At 30.8% G+C, this 26,577-nt stretch overlaps 2 protein-coding genes across 2 annotated transcripts in view; both read left to right on the top strand.

The window, feature by feature from the left end:
* The window catches only part of LOC115884605 (protein crumbs), a 73,636-nt gene that overhangs the window by 12,797 nt on the left and 34,262 nt on the right, over nucleotides 1–26,577 (top strand). Inside the window, 4 exon segments of the mRNA XM_030903239.1 lie at nucleotides 20,201–20,359; nucleotides 24,186–24,388; nucleotides 24,603–24,798; nucleotides 24,857–24,982. Coding sequence (XP_030759099.1) covers nucleotides 20,201–20,359; nucleotides 24,186–24,388; nucleotides 24,603–24,798; nucleotides 24,857–24,982 — 684 coding nt within the window.
* LOC115884606 (non-specific lipid-transfer protein) lies at nucleotides 11,806–17,288 on the top strand. Its single transcript, XM_030903241.1, has 9 exons — nucleotides 11,806–11,989; nucleotides 12,186–12,394; nucleotides 12,452–12,686; nucleotides 12,741–12,949; nucleotides 13,005–13,138; nucleotides 13,199–13,424; nucleotides 15,375–15,485; nucleotides 15,544–15,777; nucleotides 16,795–17,288. The coding sequence occupies exons 2-9, from the start codon at nucleotides 12,206–12,208 to the stop codon at nucleotides 17,080–17,082; spliced, it is 1,626 nt and encodes a 541-aa protein (XP_030759101.1). The 5' UTR covers nucleotides 11,806–11,989; nucleotides 12,186–12,205; the 3' UTR covers nucleotides 17,083–17,288.

Genomic DNA, 26,577 nt, shown 5'->3' with positions numbered 1-26,577 from the left:
TCGCACTGCAAGCACACCAATTGACTGACGCACAAAAACGAATCAATCAAAGAAACGCGATATAGTATCGTCTTTGTCAATCGCGCTAACATTTTAGAATAAGTAGGAGGAGCGCAGGCAGATGATTAGACCGGGCCTTTAAAAACCTACGTCTGCGGTAAAAATTTACGTTTTTAATGTAAAAATGATAGCGCGCGTGTCGATTCTAACTTTATCAAGCGATGAATCACTCCCAAACATTCGTGGCGTTTACTATAGGTACTTTTCTCAGCCTGGTTCCATCCAGTGTTGGATATAGGCCTCTTCTAGGTTTTTCCATGCTTCGCGATCTCTAGCCAATCTTATCCATTGTCTTCCCGCCACTGCCCTGACGTCATCGACCCATCTCTTTTTTGGTCGGCCCACACTTCTTGTTGTTCCCCTAGGTCTCTATAGGATTGCTTTTTGGGGCCATCGGTCTGGATCCTATCTTGCCACATGTCCCATCCATTGCCACTTCAGACTTGCCACTCTTTTAACGACATCTATTAATTTTGTTTTTTGATGTATGTGGGTATTCCGTATTTTTTCCCTAATGGTGACTCCCAACATGATTCTTTCCATGGCTCTTTGTGCGACTCGTAGTTGTTCTGCTGTTTTTCGTGTAATTGCCATAGTCTCTAAGCCATACGTAAGCACAGGTAGAATGCAGCTGTCGTAAGCCTTTTTCTTTAGGTTCACGAGCACCTTTTTATCCTTGAAAATATCGCTCGTATTTCCAAATGCTACCCATGCCAAATGGATCCTGCGTTTGATCTCCGTATTTTGGTTTTCCTTGCCCAGCTTGATTTTATGACCTAAATATATATAATGGTCGACGTTTTCAATAATAACGTTGTCAACGGTAATGTTATGGATATTGTTGCTCATTATCTTGGTCTTCTTCAAGTTCATTTTAAGGCCAATTTTCTGGGATTGGTCATTTAGCTCATTTAGCATGGTGTTTAGTTCTTGAATGTCGGTGCTCAGCAAGACAATATCGTCTGCGAACCTCAGATGGCTAAGGTGTACCCCATCGATGTTTAGACCTCTATTTTCCCATTCTAATTTCTTGAAGACATTTTCCAGTGCCAGTGTAAATAACTTGGGAGAGATGGTATCTCCTTGTCTCACGCCCTTGCCGAGTAGTATTTTTTCTGTTTTGAGGTCATCATCTAATTTAACTTGGAAGGTTGCACTATCATAGATATTTTTAATAATGGAATAATATCTGGAATCAATTCTCGCGTCCTCCATTGCAGCTAGAAATGACCAGGTTTCGATGCTGTCAAAGGCTTTTTGGTAGTCTACAAAGGCCAAATGTAGAGGTATATTGTATTCTGTTGTTTTTTCAATGACTGTTTTAATTGTTTGTAGATGATCGATGGTACTAAAACCTTTTCGAAAGCCTGCCTGTTCTATTGGCTGATAGGAATCTAGTTTCGTAGACAGTCGGTTGTTGATAATCCTAGTGAAGAGCTTGTATAGATGCGAGAGAAGGCTTATTGGTCTATAATTCTCTATATTTGTAAAATCTCCTTTTTTGTATAATAGCACAACTTCTGCGTTTTTCCATGCGTCCGGGATTCTACCCTCCATCAGACATTTATTTAACAATACTTCCACGGCATCCACTAATGGTTTTCCGCCCATCTTCAGCATATATATATGCTATAGGTACTTAATAATTATCCATACCATCTTTAGCTTATATATATGCTATAGGTACTTAATAATTAATAATGTCCTAAAATAGTTCTCAAAATTAAATTAATAAAGGTATATTTTAAGACATTTAAGTGGATCATGTCAATGGCGCTTTTTTCACGGACATTAATTAAATAGGTTGCGGATTTAATAGCTTTTATGGTCACAAACCACATTAAAACAAACGGTTCTGCTATCAATTCGAACTCAAATATCAATTACACAATCTCTAATATAGATATAAAATGGCCAGTTTACCGAAATCGTTGTCGAATTAACCAGGCAGATCGAATTATTGGAAAACAAGGCCATAAATGAGAGACCACAACTATGGATAACATTTGACGAGTTAACTGTTGCCGTCAAGTGTGAAGTTTACCGGATTGTCCGTTTGAAACGAGTATAGAAAATTAATAGGTAGTTATTGAAAAAAAAATAATAAATTGAAAAAAAGGCGTCAGGGATGGCTATGAAATGAAGATCGCTATCATTTTATTTATATGTAAAATTCATCGATGTTCATTTCCAAGCCAATCGGACGCCGTTTTTTTCGATCATACGGTATCATCTCATTTAACTTCTATTTGTGTTATTCCGCAAAAAGTTACATAATATAGAAGTTATATAGGGTTTATAAATATCTATTAAGTGGGTAATAAATTTAAGTATACATTGTCGGTCATAAAGTCGTGGCACATCAAAGTTTCATTTTTTTTAAACGGAACCCCCTGTACAGGGTGGCGCCTCTCATACGCCGCGGAACCTCTATAAAAAACGGTAGTTTATATCGTAATGAAATTCTGGCAGCATATGTAGGTTAACTGAAAGCATTTGATAAAAATATATAGAATTGTACAGGGTGTCCCCAAAAAAAGTTACACATCAAAGTTGTGTTTTTTCTAATGGAACACCCTATATATTAACTGATTTTCGGATTCTAGGAAAAAATGAAGGTGAGTTTTATTAAAGAAGCATATACCTAAAATGAAAGGATTTTGACATATTTATGATTTACATTTGAAAATGAAGAATACATTTTAAATTTCGATAACAGCTACCTAAATTTTAGTTGACCTTGTATAGCCTGATATTTAATTACAGTAACCATTATATGTTAAACCAAATTGAAATTTGACCCTGAAAGTTATACAGGGTGAGACAAAATTGATATAGAACATTAGTCACTTTTAAAAGCAAGTTACTCCTTTATTTTAAATGGAACACCCAGTATATTATTCCTGTGTTCAATGGGGAATTTATATATCTTCAAAATATTATTAAGGTTGCCTACCCCTCAGACAAAGATTTTGCTAGATATTTTAATTTGTATGATTTTGCATCAGAAGGTCTTTATTATGTGAAAAAAATCTAGGTGGCTGTGATATCTTTTGTTAATTTAACAAAAATTAAAGATTGTAGAGTAAAATACTCAACGGTAATAAAAAATACACGTTTAAAAGATATTTTAATTATTACAGAATTAAAACTAGATATAAACCTATAATTATGTGACAAAAATTAGCTAGATGAAATCAAATGCTCAAAATGCTTCCTTTCCTGTTAACTGCATAAAATTATTGTCTTTTCACAGGATCTTTGGAGTTCTACCTCGAAAAGCAGCTACAATAATTTCTCTCATGTTGTCGACAATAGTTGGTCGAGTTTTTTAAACACTGTCTTTAACATATCCCTCTTAGACTAGATAAAATCAGGAGCATTTAAGTATTCTATTAATCGGTGAAAGCACACTGCATTCGCCAACCGATAGAATCATATCAATTCTTTCTGATGTAGGATAAGTTTGCATTTTCGGCAAATTTCTGAGAATTTTTTTAATAATAAAGATCTACCCAGACCAAACCACGTAAATGAAAATATCTAGAAAAATCTTTGTTTGAGGGGTAGGCAGCCTTTATAGTATTTTGAAGAGACACGAATTATCCAGTGAATATCGGAATAATATACTGGGTGTTCCATTTAAAATAAGAGAGTCACATGTTTTTAAAGGTGAAATGTTCAATATTAATTTTGTCTCACCCTATATAACTTTTTGGATCAAGTTTTAATTTGATTTAAAGTATAATAGTTAATTTAACTACATATTAGGCTATACGGGGTAAATTCCAATTTATGTAGCTGTTATTGTAATTCAAAAATTGTTCTTTATTTCGTTTAATTTAAAAATTGTTCTCTTTATAGAAAATGTTAAATATGTCAAAAACCTTACATTTTACATTTTCTTATAAAACTCACCTTTATTTATCTCCCAGAATCCGAAAATCAATTAATATATAGGGTTATTACAAAAAACACAACTTTGATATGTATTTTTTTGGGGTACACCCTGTAGAACTCTATATTTTTTAAAAGGGCTCTGAATTAACCTACATATGCTCATAAAATTTCATTTCAATACAAGCTGTCGTTCTTCTTGGAGCCTCCGCGGCGTATGAGAGGCGCCACCCTGTATAATAAACAATTAGCCAATAACATTTTCCGACATTAAAAAATATCGATTAATGAATTTCAACTAGTTCACTATGTTTAAATTAGCATAAATCGAGAGGATGGATGTACAGTAAAACGGTCGTAACTGTGATATATTTATTTAATCATTATGAATATTCATTTGCGTTTAATTAAGGGAACACCGTTGATCGGAGCTTTGACGGGCCGTACTTGATCTACTAATGTGCAGAAAAAGCGGTTCGCTATGTTTTATAAAGACCCGTTTCGGCCTTTAAATCAATTAATTATGAGGCGATGTAGTAAATCCTTCGTGATGATAGCCAAGTGTTTGAACGGGTATTATTCCGTTTGATGTAACATGAGCTTTGTTATTAAAGTGGTCATCTGTTACCGGTGTGGATTATGTATACCTATGGTGCAACTGCATTGTCATATTGCACATGATCTTCAATATAGGTTAAGTGCTAAAAAGACTAGGATTGAAGGTGTATCCAGTGCCTTCTATTAAAAGATCAGCCTACGGGCGAGATTTATGACGTCACGCTAGTTAGATATAACGGATTAATAAATATGTTGTAGAATACATGGAAAACATAATTATTCCTCAGATTTTTGGTTTGTATTTTAAAAATGATATAGTTTACATGAAACATACATAATATACAGTTAATAACTACAACATATATACCTACCTATTTATAGTAATAAATACTTTGGCAAATAAACTATGAACCATACAAATGCAGCAAATATTTTACAATGTACAAATAATGTATAGGTACATAAGATAATGGGTAAAATGTAAATATATTTTAAATTTTGGGTTTGAAAATCGATCTAATTTAACAAAAAACATTCAATATCTACTAATAGTGATGTATTATTATTTGCATTCACAAAATTTATATGTATATTTTGCAAGTATCAATGTTCGAAAAATTATATTTACAAATAATACAGTATTATCTAAAAAAGGCGTCAGCGATGGCTATGAAATGAAGATCGCTGGCATTTTATATGTAAAATTATTCTAAAATTTTTGATTTTCTTGGTATTTTTAAGTTCGGGAAAAACGCTGATTTAAGTTTTCATTTGGGTTTTCATTATTTTTATTTGGTTTAAAAAAAACGTTTCGGCTAACTATAGCCTTCATCAGTGTTGTGTCATATGAGAAAAATAGTGTCGAATATAATCCAAAAAATTACATACATAAAAATAATGAAAAACCAAATGAAAACTTAATCAGCGTTTTTCCCGAACCTAAATCCCAAGAAAATAAAAAAAATTAGAATATTTAGAAACAAGGTTCAAGAATATCAAATTTTCCAAGATTGTAAAATTCTAGTTAATTATTTTTTATGTGTACAGTTATTTAGGGAATGTCATCGATGTTCATTTCCTAGCCAACTAGACGCCGATTTTTTTCGATGATGCGGTATAATTCTTACGTAAAATGTAAATAACATTAGACCAATTAAAACAAAGAAATATGAATTTCTTAGTATTTTTAGTAACACCTTTATTCTGAAAACTTAATTTTGTATTATGCAAATACAGTCCTGGTCATTTAATTACTGTGTATAGGATTTTAATGGATACGACAGAGAATAATACAATTGACCGGTTGACAGAGAGAGACGCAAAATAAAAGGGGGGATACAGTGTTGCCGGTTAATTTCCAAGCCAACTGGACGCCGATTTTTTTCGATGATACGGTATAATTCTTACGTAAAATGTAAATAACATTAGACCAATTAAAACAAAGAAATATGAATTTCTTAGTATTTTTAGTAACACCTTTATTCTTAAAACTTAATTTTGTATTATGCAAATATACCAATTTTATTGTTATTTTATTCGTATTGTATTGAGCCATCACTTAAATATTTGATATTAATTTGGTATTATAAATAATCAACACTATTCATTAAAAATGACTGAACAAATATATGTTATGCTTGACATACATTATATATTATCAAACAAAAACACATTCTTCGTTTAAACTGTATCAGTCTTGTCTTTACAAAAATCTTTTTTAAAATTTGAACTCAAAATAATAATCTTTTTCATGATCTTTAATACACATATTCTTTATTTTTCCCTAGATCATCATACCTACTTAAGTGTTTGAATCTATCGAAGCTGAACCAACAACACTTGGAGTGGAGATTCCACAATATGAATAAAATAAACATAATTGTCCAATTTTCATTAATACCATCATGGGAGAATATTATTTTTAAATTTATTAAAGATATTTTCAATAGAATTCTCTTGATTTATAACTCGTACCCACTTTTCTTGCTCTTCCGGACACTTTAGGCTGCCTAGTATAACTATATGTATATCCTTTCCACCAGGAACACAACAAAGATGAGGCATAGCACCAAAAACACACTCCACTTAGCTTTATTGATGAATTGTTAGAGTCTTAAAAAACACACACAAAAATCACGATAAGTAAAAAATGTATGGGCACTTTTAGGTTAAATCACTTACACAACGTATAATTTTTCAATTTTTCTATTTTTTTATGCGAAACCGAGAATGACCATATATCTGGTTGTAGTTTATGTCACTTAAACACCAAAATAATTAGTTTTTTGCACTACAATAATAAATAATACCAAAAATCAAAGAGTTAAAACCAAAAATCAACCAACAAAATATTGAAACGGAATCTAACCCAATATCTCTGCCAATATCTAAGTATGTACAGCTGATGAAGTAAACAATAGCCACCCCTAGGCTGATCTTTAAAGTAATATAATAAATAATAGAAGGCACTGGTGTATCTTAAACGGCATTTTTTATTGAAGCAAATCATATAAATCATATAGTCCAGGAGGCAGTGAATTTTTTTTTAACTTATTTTCCCAGTGTGAATATACAGGGTGGTCGGAACTGTTTTCCGGAAACTTCGGCAGCATATTCTGCAGATAAAAATAAGTAAAAAAGTTCTATAAATATATGTCCTAAAATGCTTAGTTTCGGAGATACAGGGTGTAGAAGTTTCATTTTTATTTCGATTTTCTCGTTCCTGGGAAATTTGATTTTGATGTCGATATGACTCCTACTTCATCCGTCACTCCTACTCCTACAGGCGCCACACATATTTTTTAACTGGTTTGAAGAGTAATATCTTTTTGTCAGTACCTTTATAAAACTACTGTGTAATAAAATATACATTTGCGACGTTTTTTACGTAAAAAAGGTCTCTTGGTAAAAATCGCTACGCGTGACGGTTCTCGAGATATTTGGAATCGAAATTATCAATACCTGTCATCATTGACATAAATTAAACATGTTGAGAAATCATAAATTTTAAATGGTTTTGTGCCAAAAGTTCAACAGAAACTGCTTTATTATCATTTTTTCGAAGAAAAATTTATGATTAATTTAAAAAAATATAGTTCCCACATTTACCATTTCTGTCGCATAACTATATCTACTCAACATGTTTATTTTTTGTCAATAACGATATGTATTCACTATTTCCATTCTAAATATCTTGAGAAGGGTTGCTCGTAGCGATTTTTACCAAGAGACGTTTTTTACGTAAAAAATCACAAAAATGTATATTTTTTCACTCAATAGTTTTATACAGGTACGGACAAAAAGTTATTACTCTTCAAAACAGTTAAAACACATGCACCCTCATATTGACATCAAAATCAAATTTCTTACTCTCATGTCAAAAAACTACCAGACACCAATTTTCATCCATATATTGACGTTACTTCAGAAATTATTTGGAAAAAATCTCTTCAAAACAGTTAAAACACATGTAGATGGCGCCCCCTACAAGTAGCAGTCATATTGACATCAAAATCAAATTTGTCATGTCAAAAAACTCCTAGACAACAATTTTCATCCAAATATTAACGTTACTTCAGAAATTATTTGGAAAAAAAATGAAATAAAAATGAAACTTCTACACCCTGTATCTCCGAAACTAAAATTATAATATAAATATAAACTATCATATGGCAAATTTTTAGGACTGCAAAAATAAGGGTAATGGTTTCAATAATTATTTTTCCAATTTTTCACCTGCTAGACGTACCTATTAAAGGCTATTTATTACCCATTCTCACAGATTAGCTGGACTATTTTTTTTTCTTAACTGGGGCACAACATCTCTCACTAATAGAACATTTTTATCGCTGGAAAAAAAGTGCAGTATATTTGTATTTGATAATGCATTTTCCGCCCCAGCCCATCAGAATACCCCCCTACATATACAGGGTGCTACAAATTCGGGGTAAAATCTAAAAATAGTATCAGATAGCCCTAATAAAATGGCTATTAGAATGTGCAATTAGTTTTTTGATTTTCTAAAAAGTAACGACAGGAAAAACTAAAATTGATTTTCAAAAAAATCCGTTTTTTCCAAAAAACTCAGCAATCCTTGAAATGTTTAAAACTTTTTTGATGTCATGTTGGTAAACATCCCAAAGCGCAACTTTGCTCCAATTTAACCATGTTCGTATCTATTACGGTTACCGAGATACCAATGCTCATACCTCGAATTTGCAGCACCATGTATATGAAATTTGCTTAGAATAGGATACCAAATAATTCTATCAGTGTTTGCTGACTGGGAAAATAAGTACCGAAAATCTTCTCTACCTCCTGGACTATAAGAGCTCGGTTTAAAATCTAACTTTAAAGTGAATTGCAAATTCACGTTGAAGGATTGAAATACAAAGGAATTTTACATTTCCATTGTCGTCGGTTTTTTTTTCTTTCGCAAAATTATGTAATTAGATCCTATTCATATTATACCTACTTATTTTACCTACTTATATACCAAAGACAAATTATTGTTGTATTTTCCCAGTCCTGTAACGAAGCACGAATAGGTCTTAGCTAGGTCTCGCTAATTCTAACGGCTCTCAGTGACTAACCTCTTCATTTTACAGATAAAAAGACGTCTCTGTGAAACCAGGAAATGATAACCTTCATAATTTTTTTTCGTGTTCAGCCAGTATTAAAAGTCATATAAAATAACATATAGGTATGCAGTCACGGGACGGGTTAATTGATTAATTTTTTAAACAAGTAATAGTAAAATTGCCGAAAATCATTGAATTCATTGTTTAATTCGCGTCTATATTAACGCTTTTTATTTTTCCCTATTTACGGTTACCCTAATGTTTAAATTTAAAACGAAACAATATAAAATAAATGGATTTTGTTATTTAGTTCAATGCTACGAAAAGGATGATAATAGTGTGGAAAATGTGATATTTTAACAACAGCAAAAAATATGACGCTAATCAAAATTAACTATAACCATCTATCAAAGAATTAAATGGAAATTATATTACCCTAGAAACGTCTTTTGACTTTTAGGACTTTTGGAAAAAATTCAACTATATTTTCATGTTTTTTTTTAATTTTCTCTAAAACGGTATGGAAATTCGGAAAAGTATCAACAGGTTTAACAATTTTAGAACAAGCAAACATTTTTATAATGATTTTTTCTCAAAATCTCAATAATAAAAAAGTTTTTCCTCTTGTAAAGAGGAAAATGTCGGGGACAATCGGGGGACATACTGTATATGAAATTTCCTATTAAAAATATCCACAAAAATATTTTTCATTTACAATTTACATACAGAGTGATAGAAATACATTTTAACACTAAATTTGACTTTTTTTTAAACGAAATCAAAGTTTACAGAATTAAATAAACTTTGACGAAATGTATTATTTTGCGGTAGATTTACTGTAAAATTCTAGTTCCATGAATAATATCTTGTCTGTGCCTGTATAGGGTTTTAGAGCTGTTTAGTACGATACCTGCAGGCTATTTATTGGAGGTACTAAGAAAATTTAAATGTACATAGGACTGGGACTTGTAAAGTTTTACCTAAACCGCCGGAAAGTGAAATAAAAATAAACATACTTAAGACGATCACAAAGTTAAAAAATATATAACTTCACTTTTTATCGCACTAAATACCGTATGATCGAAAAAAAGGCGCTAGCGATGGCTATGAAATGAAGATCGCTGTCATTTTATATGTACAATGATATGGGGAATGTCATTGATGTTCATTTCCAAGTCAACTGGACGCCGTTTTTCCGATCATACGGTATCTCTGAATACCATTAGATAAGCTGATATTCAATTTGTTTTGGAACACTGGGCCACCCTATATGCAGAAGATTTATTTTGAATAACCTGGATATTAGTACAATCTCAAAGTTTTTCGTCTTATATAGAGACAATCCGGGGACATACTGTTAGAGCTTTTCGGAAAAATTACTGACCCTGCATATATTATTGCATTTTTAAATTCTGTTATGTTATTAATATATTTAAGCATAATGTCCTCTACCTTTTCTTATTTTACTTAAATTTTCATAAAAATTTGCCCAATGAAAATTTATTCAAAAGACTATCATCTAAATCATTAAGAGATTTCCGACAATATTTCAATATTATTAGTGAAATTATATTTAAGTGCTTTTGTTTTTTGTTCTCCTTTATTAATATATTTTTTTTTTAATCTCATTTTTCATCGATTATCCTAATAACATCCTTTCCTTCATTTAAATATTCTAAACATCAATTGCAATTTGTAAAACCAATTTATATTTTTATCTTGCTTTCTAGACAAATCTAATTTATTTATTTTCCGAATTTCCTTCGGGTTGTCTGCTTATTTATTTTTATCAACAGGTGCATCAGGCGATGTCTAAAACTTTCACCACCTGCTAATAGAAATATCGTGATATTTTTTTCGACAAAAAGTGATAAGTACATCACGAAAAATTTCACTGTTAGATAAACAAAAACATGTAAAAAAATCGTGCCGTTAACATCAAACCGAACGTGAATAACGCGAAAAGAAAAACCGTTGCTTACATCCAATAAAAACAAGCTACTACAATTCTTTTAAACGAATTTTAGTTCATTCGTGGTGTGGTTTACATTCAACAATGACCCTTGTTTCATTTTTTAACGGAAAATACAGACACAGCAATTAAGCATGAGAAAGAACTTGGATGTTACGACATAATAGATGTAGTTTGTTGTTTATCTATACCGGCGTCAATTATACAATACCCGCTACTACGAGCGTATTTTATGCATGTTTCATGTAGCCGCAGGGCCTAGAGCTGTTGTTTAGTACTCGCAAATAGAACCTAGAATCTCTGCTATTTAGAAAGTATTGTGTAACACCAGAGACAACAGACAAAACCAATATTGAATTTGTAGAAATTAAGTTTAAAATTATAGGCAACCAGAAATACATTGGCACCCATTTTAAATATATTTTTCCATTTTTTCCCTTTACCATATTTAGGATTTGCACAAATTACCTGGCTATGTTGTTAAATTCTTCATTAAAGCACCTTGTACCTGATCATAAAATTAAAATTTACAAGAAATGAATGGAATTTTACAAAATCATTAAAAACATAATGCAGCGTTGTCAAGTTTTCATTGTTTATTTAACGTTTTTGTGATAAATAATGATTTTTAAGGATTAGACTTTATAATCACATTTATTTAGCTGAAAGGACATTTCCTCTTGTGAAGGACATTATTATTTATGCAATTTTGTAATATTTTTTGGTACGATTTAATTAAATGAGAACAGGCAACACCGTCAGACGTAGAAAATGTCGAGAAACTCCAGAAACTTGAATGGGGAGGCACGGTACGAGGTTCAAGAACTAAACAAAACTAATTAATTTCGTTTTTGCATTAACCAAGTGCGTTTGTTAAGTTTTAGAAAACTAATTGGAGAGTGTTAGGTCTTCTATTTAAACGGTAAGTACAGAAGTTCCGATTATATTTACTTTATAACCTATTTTTACTGAAGAAGTTGGCAAAATAAATAAAATGCTCAGAGAAAGCAGTGTCATCGAGTTCTAATAACTGTTCTTACCATCATACCTTAGTTGAAAGTGCATTATATGCATACGTTGCAATTTGTAGGTTTCTAACGTTAGTTTTTTTATTTTAGAATCAAAAGAACTTATCAACATGGTGCGAGTGTTTGTTGTCGGTGTTGGCATGACCAAATTCGATAAGCCCGGTACTAAACCCGGAGATTATCCTGACTGGGGCAAAGAAGCCATTCTAGGAGCTTTAAAAGACTCCGGAGTCCGAATTGAAGAGGTTGAACTTGCTACTGCCGGCTTTGTTTATGGAGATTCAACAAGTGGCCAACGAGTAATTAACTTATTTATGGCTTTTTTATTACCCATATTTTAATCCGTATTTTTCAAGGTAATTTATGAGGTAGGAATGACAGGTATTCCTATATTTAATGTAAATAATAACTGTTCAACTGGTTCGAGTGCATTGCTACTGGCTAAGGAACTGGTAGAATGTGGCAAATGTCAATGTGCTCTGGCTGTAGGGTTTGAAAAAATGCAAAGAGGTAGTTTGGGATCTGTATTTCAAGACAGAGCCAATCCGATGGAAAAACACGTTGAAATTATGTCTGAAATTGCCGATATTGGTTGGTGTTAATCACATTCTTATTACTCAGTATATTGAATGACATAAATTTTAGATGCTTCACCTATAACTGCTCAAATGTTTGGTAATGCTGGGATAGAGCATATGAAGAAATATGGTACCAAGCCAGAACATTTTGCTAAAGTGGCATATAAGAATCATAAACATTCTGTTAATAATCCCTTGTCTCAATTTAGGGATGAGTATTCCTTAGAACAAATATTAAAATCTCCTAAAGTATATGGACCATTGACAAAACTTCAAGTAAGAATCTTTAATTTTTTTAAAAAATAATTTTAGTTAATATGTCAACTTCCAGTGCTGTCCTACAAGTGATGGTGCAGCAGCTGCAATAATTGTATCAGAAGCTTTTGTTCGTGCTCATAAACTTGAATCAAAAGCTGTTGAAATATTAGGCATGGAAATGGCCACTGATTTACCCTCAACTTTTAAGTAAACTATTTTTTTACCAAAAATAAATTTACAATTATTAATTTATAATATTTTTTTCAGAGAAAAAAGCAGTCTAAAACTTGTAGGCTATGACATGACAAAACTAGCTGCTGACCGTTTATATAAAAAAACTAACAAGTCTCCACGAGACATACAAGTAGTAGAGCTGCACGACTGTTTTTCAGCAAATGAACTTTTAACTTATGAGGCTCTTGGATTGTGTCCTCCAGGAAAAGCTGGTGAATTTATTGACAGGGGAGACAATACTTATGGAGGAAAATATGTTGTAAGTATTAAGATTTTTTTGGAAATAAATATTTTTTTTTTGTATTAGATATACACTTAAATTTTTGAAGTATTTTAAAGTTTAATATATTTTTTTCTAGTGGGCCGATTATGATGATTTTTTAACATCAAATTTGTAGCTAAATTATTTGACTTTTTAGTATCTTTTTCTGAAAAAAATGAAACTTTCCATCTGTTAATTAAACGAGGGAAAAGAAAATGTTGATATTTTGGTAAAAGTTTGAAACACCCTGTGGAATATGTTAACAAAGCAAGGAATTTAAAAATCATTTTATTATCTAGCTACATCTCTTCTTGATAGTTTGTTTTTTGATTTGTCTCATTAGCTTTATTTTTATTGGAGATATTCGCTTTTGAATAAGACATTAACGATTTTAACGCAGTTTTAGCATTGATTTTGGGTCCTCATCAACACACTTATAAAATAGTGTTTTTATTATTTTTGTAATGTAACGGTCATTAATAAGTCATATTATTATTGTTTATTGACATTTACTCTAGTAGATATGGTTTTAAGTACTGAAGTATCGGCTATTGTTGCTTTAATTGATCATGGTAGAGATCAACTTTTGGACTTAAAACCATATCTGTTGGAGTAACTGCTCAGGAGACAATAATAATATGATTTTTCGAAGACAGTGACATTACCAATGACTAAAGAATACAAGGACTAATAACACCCGAGACCAAATTGTTACCATACCATCAAACAGTGCCGTGGCACATATTTTTCTTAACTTAGCTGCTTGAAGAGATATTTATATTTTTGATAAATGTTTTGACTACGTCTATGGTGTACGCGGTGGTATCATACTAATTAATTACAAAAAAAACGTATTAAAATGTTTATAAAAAGGTACAAAACTAGTATCGACGTATAGCACATATTAAGTACATACTAGGGTCGGCATTTTTGGTCTTGGGTGCCGATTTTCGTGTGTACAAAGAGTACGGTCAACACGCTTAGTAAAATAATATGTATTGAATAAAGACAGAAGGCAAGTATTTTCCCAAGCGCATGGAATCTAGCGCCAGATTAAGGGATTATGTAATAAATACTTCGTATTTTTGCTCTCTTCGACTTACTAGATTGCCACTCCTCTACACGTAAACGCCGACCCAAGGTTTCGCTTGTCAGGAGGGTATAATATCAGAAAAATAATTATCATATTCAATAAGAAAACGCTAAAACGGTGGAGTGGACTGTTTATTTACCTATAAAACGTAACTCCTAGCTGTTTTTTTATCGCTGTGGCTTTTACATTTGAAAGCTGAACAACTAATCACCATTGTAATAAAGTTTATGCAAAGTTCACGACACACAAACTATTAAAAATCGCTAAAATTTTCACTGATGACCAGCTGATGAATCATTCGTTACAACCAAAGAATGGCGTCTAACATCACAAATTCTGCTGCAGCCTGTATATGGGCGTTACATATCCTTGTATTCTTTAGTCACTAGTCATCTGGTCCATTGGACGTTGACTAGGACCAAAAGCAAAGGCATGGTTTTGATGTAAAAAATACTAAAAAATGTTGTGTCTTCTTCAAAAGTGAATATCTCCAAAAGGAATACAGCTATTGAGATGAACCAAAAAAGAAACTATCGTGAAAAGATACTGATAGAATGATTTTTAAATTCCTTGCTTTGTTAACGTTCTCCACAGGGTGTTTCAAACTGTCACCAAAATATTATGATTTTGTTTTTTTTCCCTTGTATAATTGACAGATGGTAATTTAAATTTTTAATTTAGAAAGAGACACTAGAAAGTCAAAGAATTTAGCTACAAATTGCTTAAAAAATCATTAAAATCGGTCCACTACAACACAATATATAAAACTTCAAAATACATGAAAATTTTAAGGTGCCCGTTTTTCGTACTGGTGAGTGTATGCATTATTTTTTTAAAAATACATTATTTTTTAGGTAAATCCTTCAGGAGGTTTAATTTCCAAAGGTCATCCTTTGGGAGCCACTGGTTTAGCACAATGTGCTGAACTTTCTTGGCAGTTAAGGGGCGAAGCTGGTCCAAGACAAGTAAGCTACAGAATCATACAGTCTAACCACAAAATCTAAATTATAAAATATATTTTAGGTGCCCAACGCGAAGGTAGCGCTCCAACACAACATAGGGCTTGGTGGAGCTGTTGTAGTTGCTCTCTATCAGTTGGGATTCCCAGGAAACAAAAGTTTACCTCCACCAAGTTCTGGTGGTAGTTCTAAAGAAGATTCCTTTACAGTTTCTGAATATTTAAAGATTTTACAGCAAGCTATGTTGGAAGATGAAGATAAGTTAATTGAGAAACATAGAGCAATATATGGTTTAAAGGTAATGTCCTACTTTCAGAGAAATAAGTAAACTAGACGATCTTGATACAAGAGTAATGTTTCTATTTATGCAGAAATAAAGTTCCAATATTATTTTTTAATTATATTAGCGTTGTTATTTTATATTATTTGATAAGTTTTTACTATACAGGGTGTTCCTTAATGACATGCTAATATTTAAGGGGGTGAGTCCTGGACCTATTCTTAAAAAAAACCTTCATATGAATATGTGTCCAAAACGTCTTAACTTTTGAGATACAGGGTGGTAAAATTTTCTAAAAAAACTTTATTTCATAATAACTCTGATTTTATTATAGATATCTTTATGAATCTTAATACACGTCTTTTATGCATCAAAATGCCTATTTTGATCTACAAAGAATTTTATTCATTTCAACCAGTGGCGTTCATACGGGTTTTGCATTGAATGTTTTTGAAAGAAAAAATGGTACGCCACTGACTTCTTTTAGAATAAAAGTTATTTTCAAAATATTCATTCATTTCTAAATAATTTTCTACTCTTGATTTTTTTGTCCGACACATAGTTTTTGGTTAAAAAAAATAAAACTGATTTTACTTCGGGGTCAAATGGCTAAAAATGTTGGCTGGATGGAAATTGAGAGATACAACACAATTTTTTTTTTGTATACATAATATAATATATAAATATAATTTTTAAGCATGGAAGACGTGTATGAAATTTCATAAAAATAATTACAATATCATCAGAATTATGAAAAAATATTTTTTAAAAAAAGTTGTACCACCCTGTATCTCAAAAGTTAAGATGTTTAGGACATACATTCATATGAAGTTTTTTGCTTAAAATACGCCCAAGAATCACCCTCTTAAATATTATCATGTCATTAAGGAACACTCTGTATAAATAAAATTGTAATCAATAGAAAAAAAATTGCATTTTATGCAAACTTTTTGACATAGTACTTCTATATTTACTTATTCTTGTGGGATTATATTGACTTATTTTACGACAGTATTAAAACCAACTGTATTTTAGGTTATTAAAGATAATGGTGAAGAAGGTTTTTGGGTCATCAATGCCAAAGAAGGAAAGGGCAAAATTGAATTTAATTCAAAAGTAAAACCAGATGTAACGTTTATAGTAAAAGATGGTGACGTGCTCGACTTGCTTACTGGAAAAATCCAGCCGCAAAGAGCCTTTTTCCAAGGAAAAGTTAAGATTCAAGGCAACATGGGTTTGGCAATGAAACTGACTCAACTGCAACAGACTGCTGCAGCTAAAATTGACGCTCTGAGGGCAAAACATTTGAAATCCAAACTATGACATGATTAATTTTATATTTTTTTTTCAAGTGCACATCATTTACTGTTAGATAAATGTATTCATTCCTTTTTTTGTGACAATATTGTTGTTCTACTTATAGATCTATTGGTTGTGTATGTTTCTGGATGCACGTTATATTTATAGGATATTGGGAAAATAACGTATATTATATTCTAAAGTTTTAATTAATATATATGTTTTTATAATATTTTAGTTTTATTGAGCATTTCTTTTTATGTTACTATTTTTTTTAAACTCGATAGTAAAAAGTTTTCCCATTTGTTGCAAACTTTTTGGTATAACTATGGTATGTTATGGCTGAAATTATTTTCCGACCTAATTAAAAACAATATAATAGTTTGTTTGTATTTGATATACAGGGTGGTCCGAATTGTATTCGGGAAACTTCGGCAATATCACAAGCAATATATTCTACAGATAAAAATAAGTGATAAAATTCGTATAATCTTATGTTCTAAAATGATTTATTTCTGAGATACAGGGTGTACAAGTTTAATTTTATTTACTGTTTTTCCAAATAATTTCTGAACTAACTTCCATATTTGAATGAAAATTGGTGTCTGGGTGTTTTCCGAGAGTGAGAAATTTGATTTCAATGTCAGTAGACTCATAGAAAGATAGTACATAGTAGAAAAATAAAAAAAAGTTCCCAAATTTATCAATTTAGTGAAATCACTATGTTGTCGACATATTTTTTTTTTATAATGTATTGACTGTTTCCATTCTAAATACCTTAAGAACGGTTGTTCGTAACGATTGTTACCAAGAAAGCTGTTATCGGTAGTTTTATACAGGTATGGACGAAAAGTTATTACTCCATAGGTAAGAAACATGTAATGGAGGCAGGGTTGGCATGATTTAAATCAAATGATTTAAATCAAGTGATTTTTTTAATTTTAATCATGTGATTTAAATCAAAAAATTAATTTTATTGAAACTTTATAATAAATAAAAAAATAACTGTAAAAGTTATAAAAATCTGTCTTAGAAAGCTATAAAAATATTTCTATAACAGATATAACAGATAATAAATTGAAAAATAATTGTAAATTTTATAAAACTGTATAAAAATACCTATTCATCAATTTAAATGTTGAACCGATTTTTAAAGTAATTTGGTGTGAATCCATAAGACCGCTATACGCAGGGATTTATTTTAAAATTTATGTATAAGTAACAAAAATTCGCGGTTCGAATACATATCATTCGCAGACCAGAACAGAACTACATAGGTTCTTCTGATATAGAGACTATATCTTCATACCCGAGAATCTAGAATCGTTGTCAGAAAACAAAATGTTTTATTTTTTTTAAAACGGTTGTATGTTTCCAAATTTTTACCGACATTTTGATTTGCAGTAAGTACTTTACACTTTGGCATTAGATAATACTAATTTCATTCTCGACTTAAGACTATTTCCGAAGAATAGTGTATTGTTTTATTAAGAGTAGAAATTATACTTTTTTTGACGATGCTATACATTTTAAGGACCATCGTAAAGCTATTCCGACGTTACAAGGAGGCACAAAAATTACATTTTTACTCCGAATAAAACACTTTTTTTTAAACATTACAAATGTTTTAATCAATTTCAAACATTGCAAATAATACAAACAGTAATCGAGAAACGATTTGTACACTCGTTGAATTTGACACCTAATATCAGTTTAATAATATATTTTTGTACTTTTGTGCTTAGGCGTAACGGTGCTTTACTATTAAAATGACAAAAAATAATACTTTTGAGACGTTTGAAAAAAAAATCCTTTTGATCTGAAGCGAGCGACTTTTTTTGCGGAATATATTGGTGACCGATGTGGAAAAATGACACGTGCCGTAGAATTATTAATGTTATCGGTATCGCTCAGAGTTACAAAGATTTCGCCATTTAGGATAGGGCTTTAATTGGAAATAAGTCCTAGTCATTTGGAAATCCGATTTAAATATTATTTTGAATTAAAATCAAAAAAATCTGATTTAAATAAAAAAATCCGATTTAAATCAAAAAAATATTTTGATTTTTTTGATTTTTTTAAAAAAATCATGATTTTTTCCAACCCTGAATGGAGGTGTTAAACTAATATTGAAATCGAATTTCTCATGTCAAAAATTTTTACACCATATATATCCGAAACGAAGAATTTTAGGACATGAATTTTTACGAACTTTTCATCTGCAGAATATGCTGCCAAAGTTTCTCGAATACATTTCAGACCACCCTGTATAGGGCCAATAAATATATGCTGAATAAAATCAAGATGATTTTTTATACAGGGTCCGGCAATAGTGCGTCGGGCATCTGTAGCTCCTAGAATAAAAAACTTGAAAATTTTTGTTTGTTTAAGTGTAAACCTAAAGTATTGTATGAGGATGAATTTCAGGAAAATATTTTAACTTCTAAGTGTGAATCGGAATGATTTTTTTTAAATGGAACACTCTGTATATTATTGCATTTTTGGCTTCGTTTTAGATCACTTTACATAATACTAAGATGTGAGTAAATGTACGGTATGATCGAATAAAAACGGCGTCAGCGATGGCTATGAAATGACGATCGATGACGTTTTCCATATAATTTTACTACTAATTAATAAATAAATAAAAAATGTATATTTTCAACCTTCCTTGAAAAATGATTACAAATACAAGATCTGTCCTGAAATCAAAACTATGATGACATTCAATAAATGACAGAAAATAACGTTTTCCTGTGAATTAAAATGACAGACACAACTGTCGCTCTTATGGATCCTTTTGGTGGACAGACTATACATAGATACCCTCTGTGTTCTATTAAATATCATTTAAATATATTAAAAAACATATCTGCGTACCAATTTGCATATGTTGTGACATTAGTAATATAAAATTAACCTTATTACAGTTGGGGGTTGGAACCTTTGGTGTTACACAGCAAAATAAAACACTAAATCACCACAATACACCAAAACACTTTTACTTTTACACTGAATACATGTAAAAGTAAAAGTGTTTTGGTGTATTGTAGTGATTTAGTGTTTTATTTTGCTGTTTTTGCTTTTTAAAATTAACCTTCTCTAATTATGAAGTCGTATTAAAGAAAGGTTTTTTTTCTAGCTTTTTGTTATGTACCAGAATGTGACAGCTTAAATGAAGCTTCTGCCATTGGCCCGTCGAACCAATCAGAAGCATACTTCAATGGCTCATCCTACCTAAGACTGCAAACTACTATATCACTAAAGAGATTTACAGGGTTAAATTTTCGAACATGCTTTGGTAAGAATCTTTCCTCTTAATATTTATAAATAAATCATGGTTTCTTGTATAATAAGAGTTACAATACGCATTACCATACAGTAAGGACATTTGACTCATCTTACTCCACGATAAAATAAAAATATAATTATTATTCTGTACTTACTTTTTCAAAATAGCATTTATACCGTCAACCTAACTGATAAATAAAATTTACTAAGTAAATAATACATTAACATAATTAAAAACTGGTTTTAATTATATATAAATCTACAATGAGATATTCTCTTTTTGAACAAAATTAACAATTAGACAAATTAAAAATAAATTCAATAAATTTATCTTAAATTTTTCATAAAAAGCTTAGTATGGTAATGTAAAAGTTCACAGTCTTATATTATTGTATATATTTCTGAACCTTTTGTTATTAAACTATACAGATACAGGAGTCTTTAACAGTATAATTTGTCCAGTGATAGAATAAGTGACAGTGACAGTTATTATCTGCAATTTTAGTTCAAAAATAAATTGTATTTCTGGCACTTTTTGGATATCATTTATCAAAATTGTCTGTCATGATTCACGGGAGTTTTCGACAGACGACATCCCAAAATGATGAAATACAATTTACCTGTGAATTAAAATAACAGACAGAACTGTCACTGCCATGTATCTTCTCGTTGGAAAGACTATACAGAATAGTATAGACTATATAGGCTATACAGAAATAAGTGTAATTATTTTAAGGGGTGGGAGATCTCGATAAAAGAAACATATTTTCTCTTTATCGTTTTTCAAATAAGTCCAAAATAACGGAATTAGTTTACTTTGAAAATTTCCAAGAAAATGTTTTATTTGTTCAAATTTTGAGAAACACTGGATCTTTTCTGGATTTTCTTTCTTGTAAATTTAATCTACTACCTATGTTACCATATTATTATAAAATTTTTTTTTTTTAAATAAAAACTAAACAAATTTGCAAAAAATTCCGAATTTTCACTTATAATATCACAAGAGCTTAAATTATATTTTCGGAAATCTTTTTGAGGGTACGAATATTTTGAAAATTATCCCGAGTCGAAGACGAGGGATAATTTTCCTAAAATATTCGTGCCCTAAAGAAAATTTCCAGGAATAATTTAAGCTTGCGTGGTATTCGGTAAGAAAATTTCACACCTAAATTTGAAAAAAAAAATATTAATCCAACATGACATTTTAAAATAATTTCAATTTGTTAAGTTGGCCAAGGTATTGATGTTTTTGACATATTATGTGTTTTGTCATTTTGTTTGCGATTCTTCATTAAGCTATTACTAGTTTTAAAACGTCTGTACGTAGAGTAAGAAGTGTATAGCGAAATGTCGCGATTTGGAAAAGTAAACCAACAAGTCATTAAAGAAGAAATTGAAAATATAAAACCAGATAACACCCGAAAATCAAAATCAAGTGTATGGAAACAGTTTGTTGAATTTTGTGATGAAAAGTCGTATAATATTCATGAGTGTATGAGTGTAGTACAGCTGGCTACTATACTGGAGGACTACGCATTTAATATGAAAAAGAAAAATTTTGAAGATTATAAGGAAAGTGTGGTCAAAGTGATGTGGAACTCTACTGCTAAGCAGTTGCAAGAAATTTATTACGAAAAATATAAAATAAAATTTAATCCGTTTTCTGATGTGGAATTTGTGACCGCCAGAGCTGCACGCGATGCTAAGCGCAAAATACTACAGAGAGATTCAGCAAAAAGAAAAGTGAGTGCTTCAGCCTTAACCAGTGACGAATACAAAAAAATTATTGAAATGTGGGATGAAAATACTCCAGATGGGTTGCAGCGTAAATTTTTTCACATAGTTTCACATGAGCTGGCATGGAGAGGAGGGGAAGGACATTCTGCTTGTATCCAATACTTCAAAGAAGAAACTGATAATTTCGGAAACCCAAAAGGTCGGATAGAATATAATCCAATTTTCTCTAAAACCACACAAGGTGGTTCTAAAAAACTGTCGGATAGTAAATGGTTGATTAGAAATTTCGAAAATCCACAAATGTGTCCGGTTCGCTTGTTTAGAAAGTTGATGGAAAAAAGGGGAAATCTTATTCAAACCGACAGACTATTCTTAACACCAAACCCATACTGGAATCAACCCAATTCGAAAGGATGGTACAAGAATAGCCCAGTTGGTAAGAACATTGTATCTTCATGGTTTAAATCAGCAGCTTCAGATATAGGAATTGACACTAAAAAAGTTAAAATAACCAATCATTCTGCAAGAGCAACAGCTGTTTCGAATTTGGCCAAGAAAGGAGTTGGTGAACAACAGCTCATTAAAATTACTGGACATAGTAATAGTCAGTCGATCAAACCTTACTTACAGTTGGACGCTGAACATCATCAACAGATGATTGAATCCATGAGGAGCATTTCATCAAGTACTAGCCAGTTCAATCATGATCAGAGCACAATGCAAAATAAAACAGAAAATACCCAGATTCAAACCACCAATTCAAGCCAGCCTACAAACATTTACAATAATTGTGTTTTTAATATTAATAAAACCTATAATTACTAAATGTGTTTCGTTATTATTTTGCTATATTAGTCGATATCATTAAAGATTTGGCATTGAAGATAATTCAACATGAAATAAATTCTAAAAAAATCATATAGATATATCCATCATATTTCGTTAAATAGAAAAATACCAGCTTTAGTTAAATAAAGGCGGCAGAACTATATTTTTTAGAACATGGCAATTTCGAAGAAATTCATATGTAGGTATATCTAACATATTTCCTTAAATAAAAAATATTACCAACCTTAGTTACATCAAATGCTAAAACTCAAATGGGTAATATTTCAATATATAGACATTGTAGTTCATTCACATTATGATTGTAGATCTTATGTTTACCTTTTCAACTGTCAAAAAATTTCCACTAAAGTTTCGTGGCGCCTCGAAAAAATTTCCGGAAATTTTTTCAGTTGCCATGGTAACTAGTCAACATTAAAGCATGTTATTGGTTGAAAAGTAGAGGTGTGAAATTTTCAAAAAAAAATTTTCCCGAAAAAAACCTCATAGGCGTGTTTCTGGGGTTGGTTTGGGACACCCTGTATTTACTATCTGGGCAGACTATATTCTTTGTAAAACAACATAGTATTATATGGATTTGTGTTAGTCTGGTTTCATTTGATATCAAATTAATTATCAAGCTGTTTTTAAATATATATTTTAAATTAGTTAATATACCGAGTGTTTCTCAAAAGTGACTCACCCCTATAACTTTTATTTTTTCAGATAAAAAAACGAGATTTGGTATGTTAATAAATGACATAAATATTTATTGATTAACGTATTCAATTGTTTTCGGTCACTTCCTGTTTCATGTTCTTTTTAAATTTGAATCTAGGGTGCCATCTGGCTGTGTTAAAAACACTAATTTTTAATCAAGGAGCCTTGGACGAAATTAATTTCAGAGTAGCCGATTTCTAGTAAAATTTTCGTTATGACAACAACGCCATGTTACAATTATTTTCAAATAAACCATATGCGAAACTGTTGACATATGATGTGGCATCCTGTTCAGAGTGTCATTTTCTATTGAATAAAGTAAAAAAGTATACTGAGCTGAGAACACTTGAATATATGTCAATCAATTCCGATTTATGCCATATACTAACATACCAAATCTTGTTTTTTTATCTAAAAAAATTAAAAAGTTATAGGCTAGAATTAATACTCCAGTATTAATTATATGGTTATAGGTGTGAGCCAATTTTGAGAAACACCCGGTGTACACTTTATACGTTGATTTAATTGCTAAGTTTATTTTTCTTTGCAAATAGGAGGGAGCCTATTCTCCCAACAGCAAAACGAAGATTCCTTAGAAGTACTAGTCAATACAAAGGGTGTTTATTTTAAGGTAAAATTAGACGGAATGTTGTATGAAGAAGTGGTATATGGTAATTTTTTAAATAACAAATGGCATACAGTCTATTTACAATATAGAATGGGCAATTTAACAATGGACGTAGATGGAGATTCTAAGGTAAGTAAAGTTCTACATGAAACGTTTTTTTTGCAGATTACTTGTAACTTTAGCTTGCAAAAATTGCTTTATAAATACTATATTTAAAAAAAAAAATTAAAATATATTACTATTTGTTTAAATACATACTGTGATTGTAATTAGGTTTATAATATACAATTCATAGTCTTGTATATTCATTTAGATATTTTTTCTACATAATTCTTATTTCTAGCTCATAGCTAACTCAAGTCATAACTACGCCTTATTGACCAGCAATAAGTTATACAACGAACGAGCTTCAGTACTCTTGATTGGTAAAAATTTCAATGGATGTCTATTGGAAGGTCCCAGTATAGTTTTCGAGCCTAACTTAATTTCGTCGTATCACAACGTTATATTTGAACAATGTCCCATACCATTAGACAACTGTAAGTTAAATAAACACTATTTATTTGATTATTTGATATTACTATTATTATTAAACAGGTGTTCCAGTTGAGAAAATGACTGGTTTAGACTACTGTCTCAATGAGCCTTGCATGAGGCATGGAACATGTATAAATGATCATAATCACAACACGTATACTTGTGCATGTCTTCCAAGATATACAGGTAATACGGATTTTTAGAATACAGCAACTGTCTTTTTTATTTTTATTGAAAAAAGTGAACGCCAAATTAATTTATACCCCACAACAAAAATAAGTATATGTATACAGGGTGTTACAAATTCGAGGTACGAGCATTGGTATCTCGGAAACCGTAATAGATACGAAGATGGTTAAATTGGGGCAGAGTTGCGCCTTGGGATTTTGCCAACCTGTTATCCAAAAAATTTCAAGGATTGCTGAGTGTTTTGAGAAAAACGGTTTTTTTGTAAATCAATTTTACTTTTTCCTGACGTTACTTTTTAGAAAATCAAAAAAGTAATTGCACATTCTCATAGCCATCACTTTATTAGGGCTATCTGATAGTATTTTTAGATTTTCAAATTAGCTGATAATTTGTGAGATACCTGAGACGATCTGAAAGAACTCTGTCTCCTGAGTACAATGATATGCCACACTTAATATATTTTTGTTTGTTTGTAAGCTTTCAAACTTAACAATGACGTGAGTTAAAATATTGAATAAGGAAAATCAAAAGCTACAAAATAATAAAAAATTAAATAAAATAAATAATATAAATATGATAATTATATCATATATCCGCCAAGGGGGGGCTCATAACTTTACTTCATTTGTAAAAGTGAAATCAATACATTTCAACATTTACAATAAAGAGTACAAAATGCATTCGGAAGTATAAGAGAAGAAATATGTGCATTAGGGAATGTGGTAACCCTTTCGAACATGTAGAGCATTAGAAACTAGTTTGTAAAAATTGATTTTTTTTATAATTGCTACTATTAATATTATGGCATATTATTAGATTAGATTAGACATTGAGATTTCAAATTTACAATAAAAAAAGTTAAAAAGAATATCTTTAAATTGCCTGACCTGGACATTATTTCTCCAAAAAAATCCTATATGGGTATTTCGCCACTGCACTGCAAGAAAATCTACAAAATAAAATAGTTATTTTTTATAAACACTTCTGCGTTAAACCTAAACGGACATTACTTGTCAGAAGTTTTCTTGTCAGAAGAAAATTTTCCATATAGGATTTTTTTTGGAGAGATGAATCCGCCACATAGGTATAGACATTTTTTTCTGGACATTATTTATTTGACAATCTTTCAAATGGCTCGATTTTTCTTATTCAATATTAATTAGCGCTGATCAATATTGTTGTGATGAATATAATCAGACGAAATAACTTAAAAAAACAGAATTGGACTTGAAATTATTTTAAATAGTTTTGTTATTGTTAAGGAACCTAAAACAAAACAAAAATATTAAGCGTGCTATATCGTTGTACTCAGGAGACCGAGTTCTTTCAAAACCTGAAATAAAAAATGCAGGTCCGTATTTAAAAAAATTAAGTTGGTCTCAAATTATCAGCTAATTTGAAAATCTAAAAATACTGTCAGATAGCCCTAATAAAGTGGTTATGAGAATGTGTAATTTTCGTTTTTTTGATTTTCTAAAAAGTAATGACAGGAAAAAATAAAATTGATTTTCTAATGTAATAGCGCAAGATGTTTCGGGATTACCGAATAATACTTTTACCTGACACTAAATGCGTTACCCGGCAACTCTACG

This window comes from Sitophilus oryzae, unplaced genomic scaffold (assembly GCF_002938485.1).
Source record: "Sitophilus oryzae breed Bouriz unplaced genomic scaffold, Soryzae_2.0 scaffold_302_pilon_pilon, whole genome shotgun sequence".
Taxonomy (NCBI): domain Eukaryota; kingdom Metazoa; phylum Arthropoda; class Insecta; order Coleoptera; family Curculionidae; genus Sitophilus; species Sitophilus oryzae.
The sequence above is the reverse complement of the archived record's forward strand: the minus strand, read 5'-3'. Positions and strand labels throughout refer to the sequence as shown.

Excerpts from the sequence above, each read along its gene's own strand:
- LOC115884606 (XM_030903241.1), top strand. The coding sequence starts at position 12,206 with ATGGTGCGAGTGTTTGTTGTCGGTGTTGGCATGACCAAATTCGATAAG. Across the intron at positions 12,395-12,451 it reads ATTCAACAAGTGGCCAACGA|GTAATTTATGAGGTAGGAAT; the intron begins GTAATTAACTTA and ends GTATTTTTCAAG. Across the intron at positions 13,139-13,198 it reads GATTTACCCTCAACTTTTAA|AGAAAAAAGCAGTCTAAAAC; the intron begins GTAAACTATTTT and ends TATTTTTTTCAG.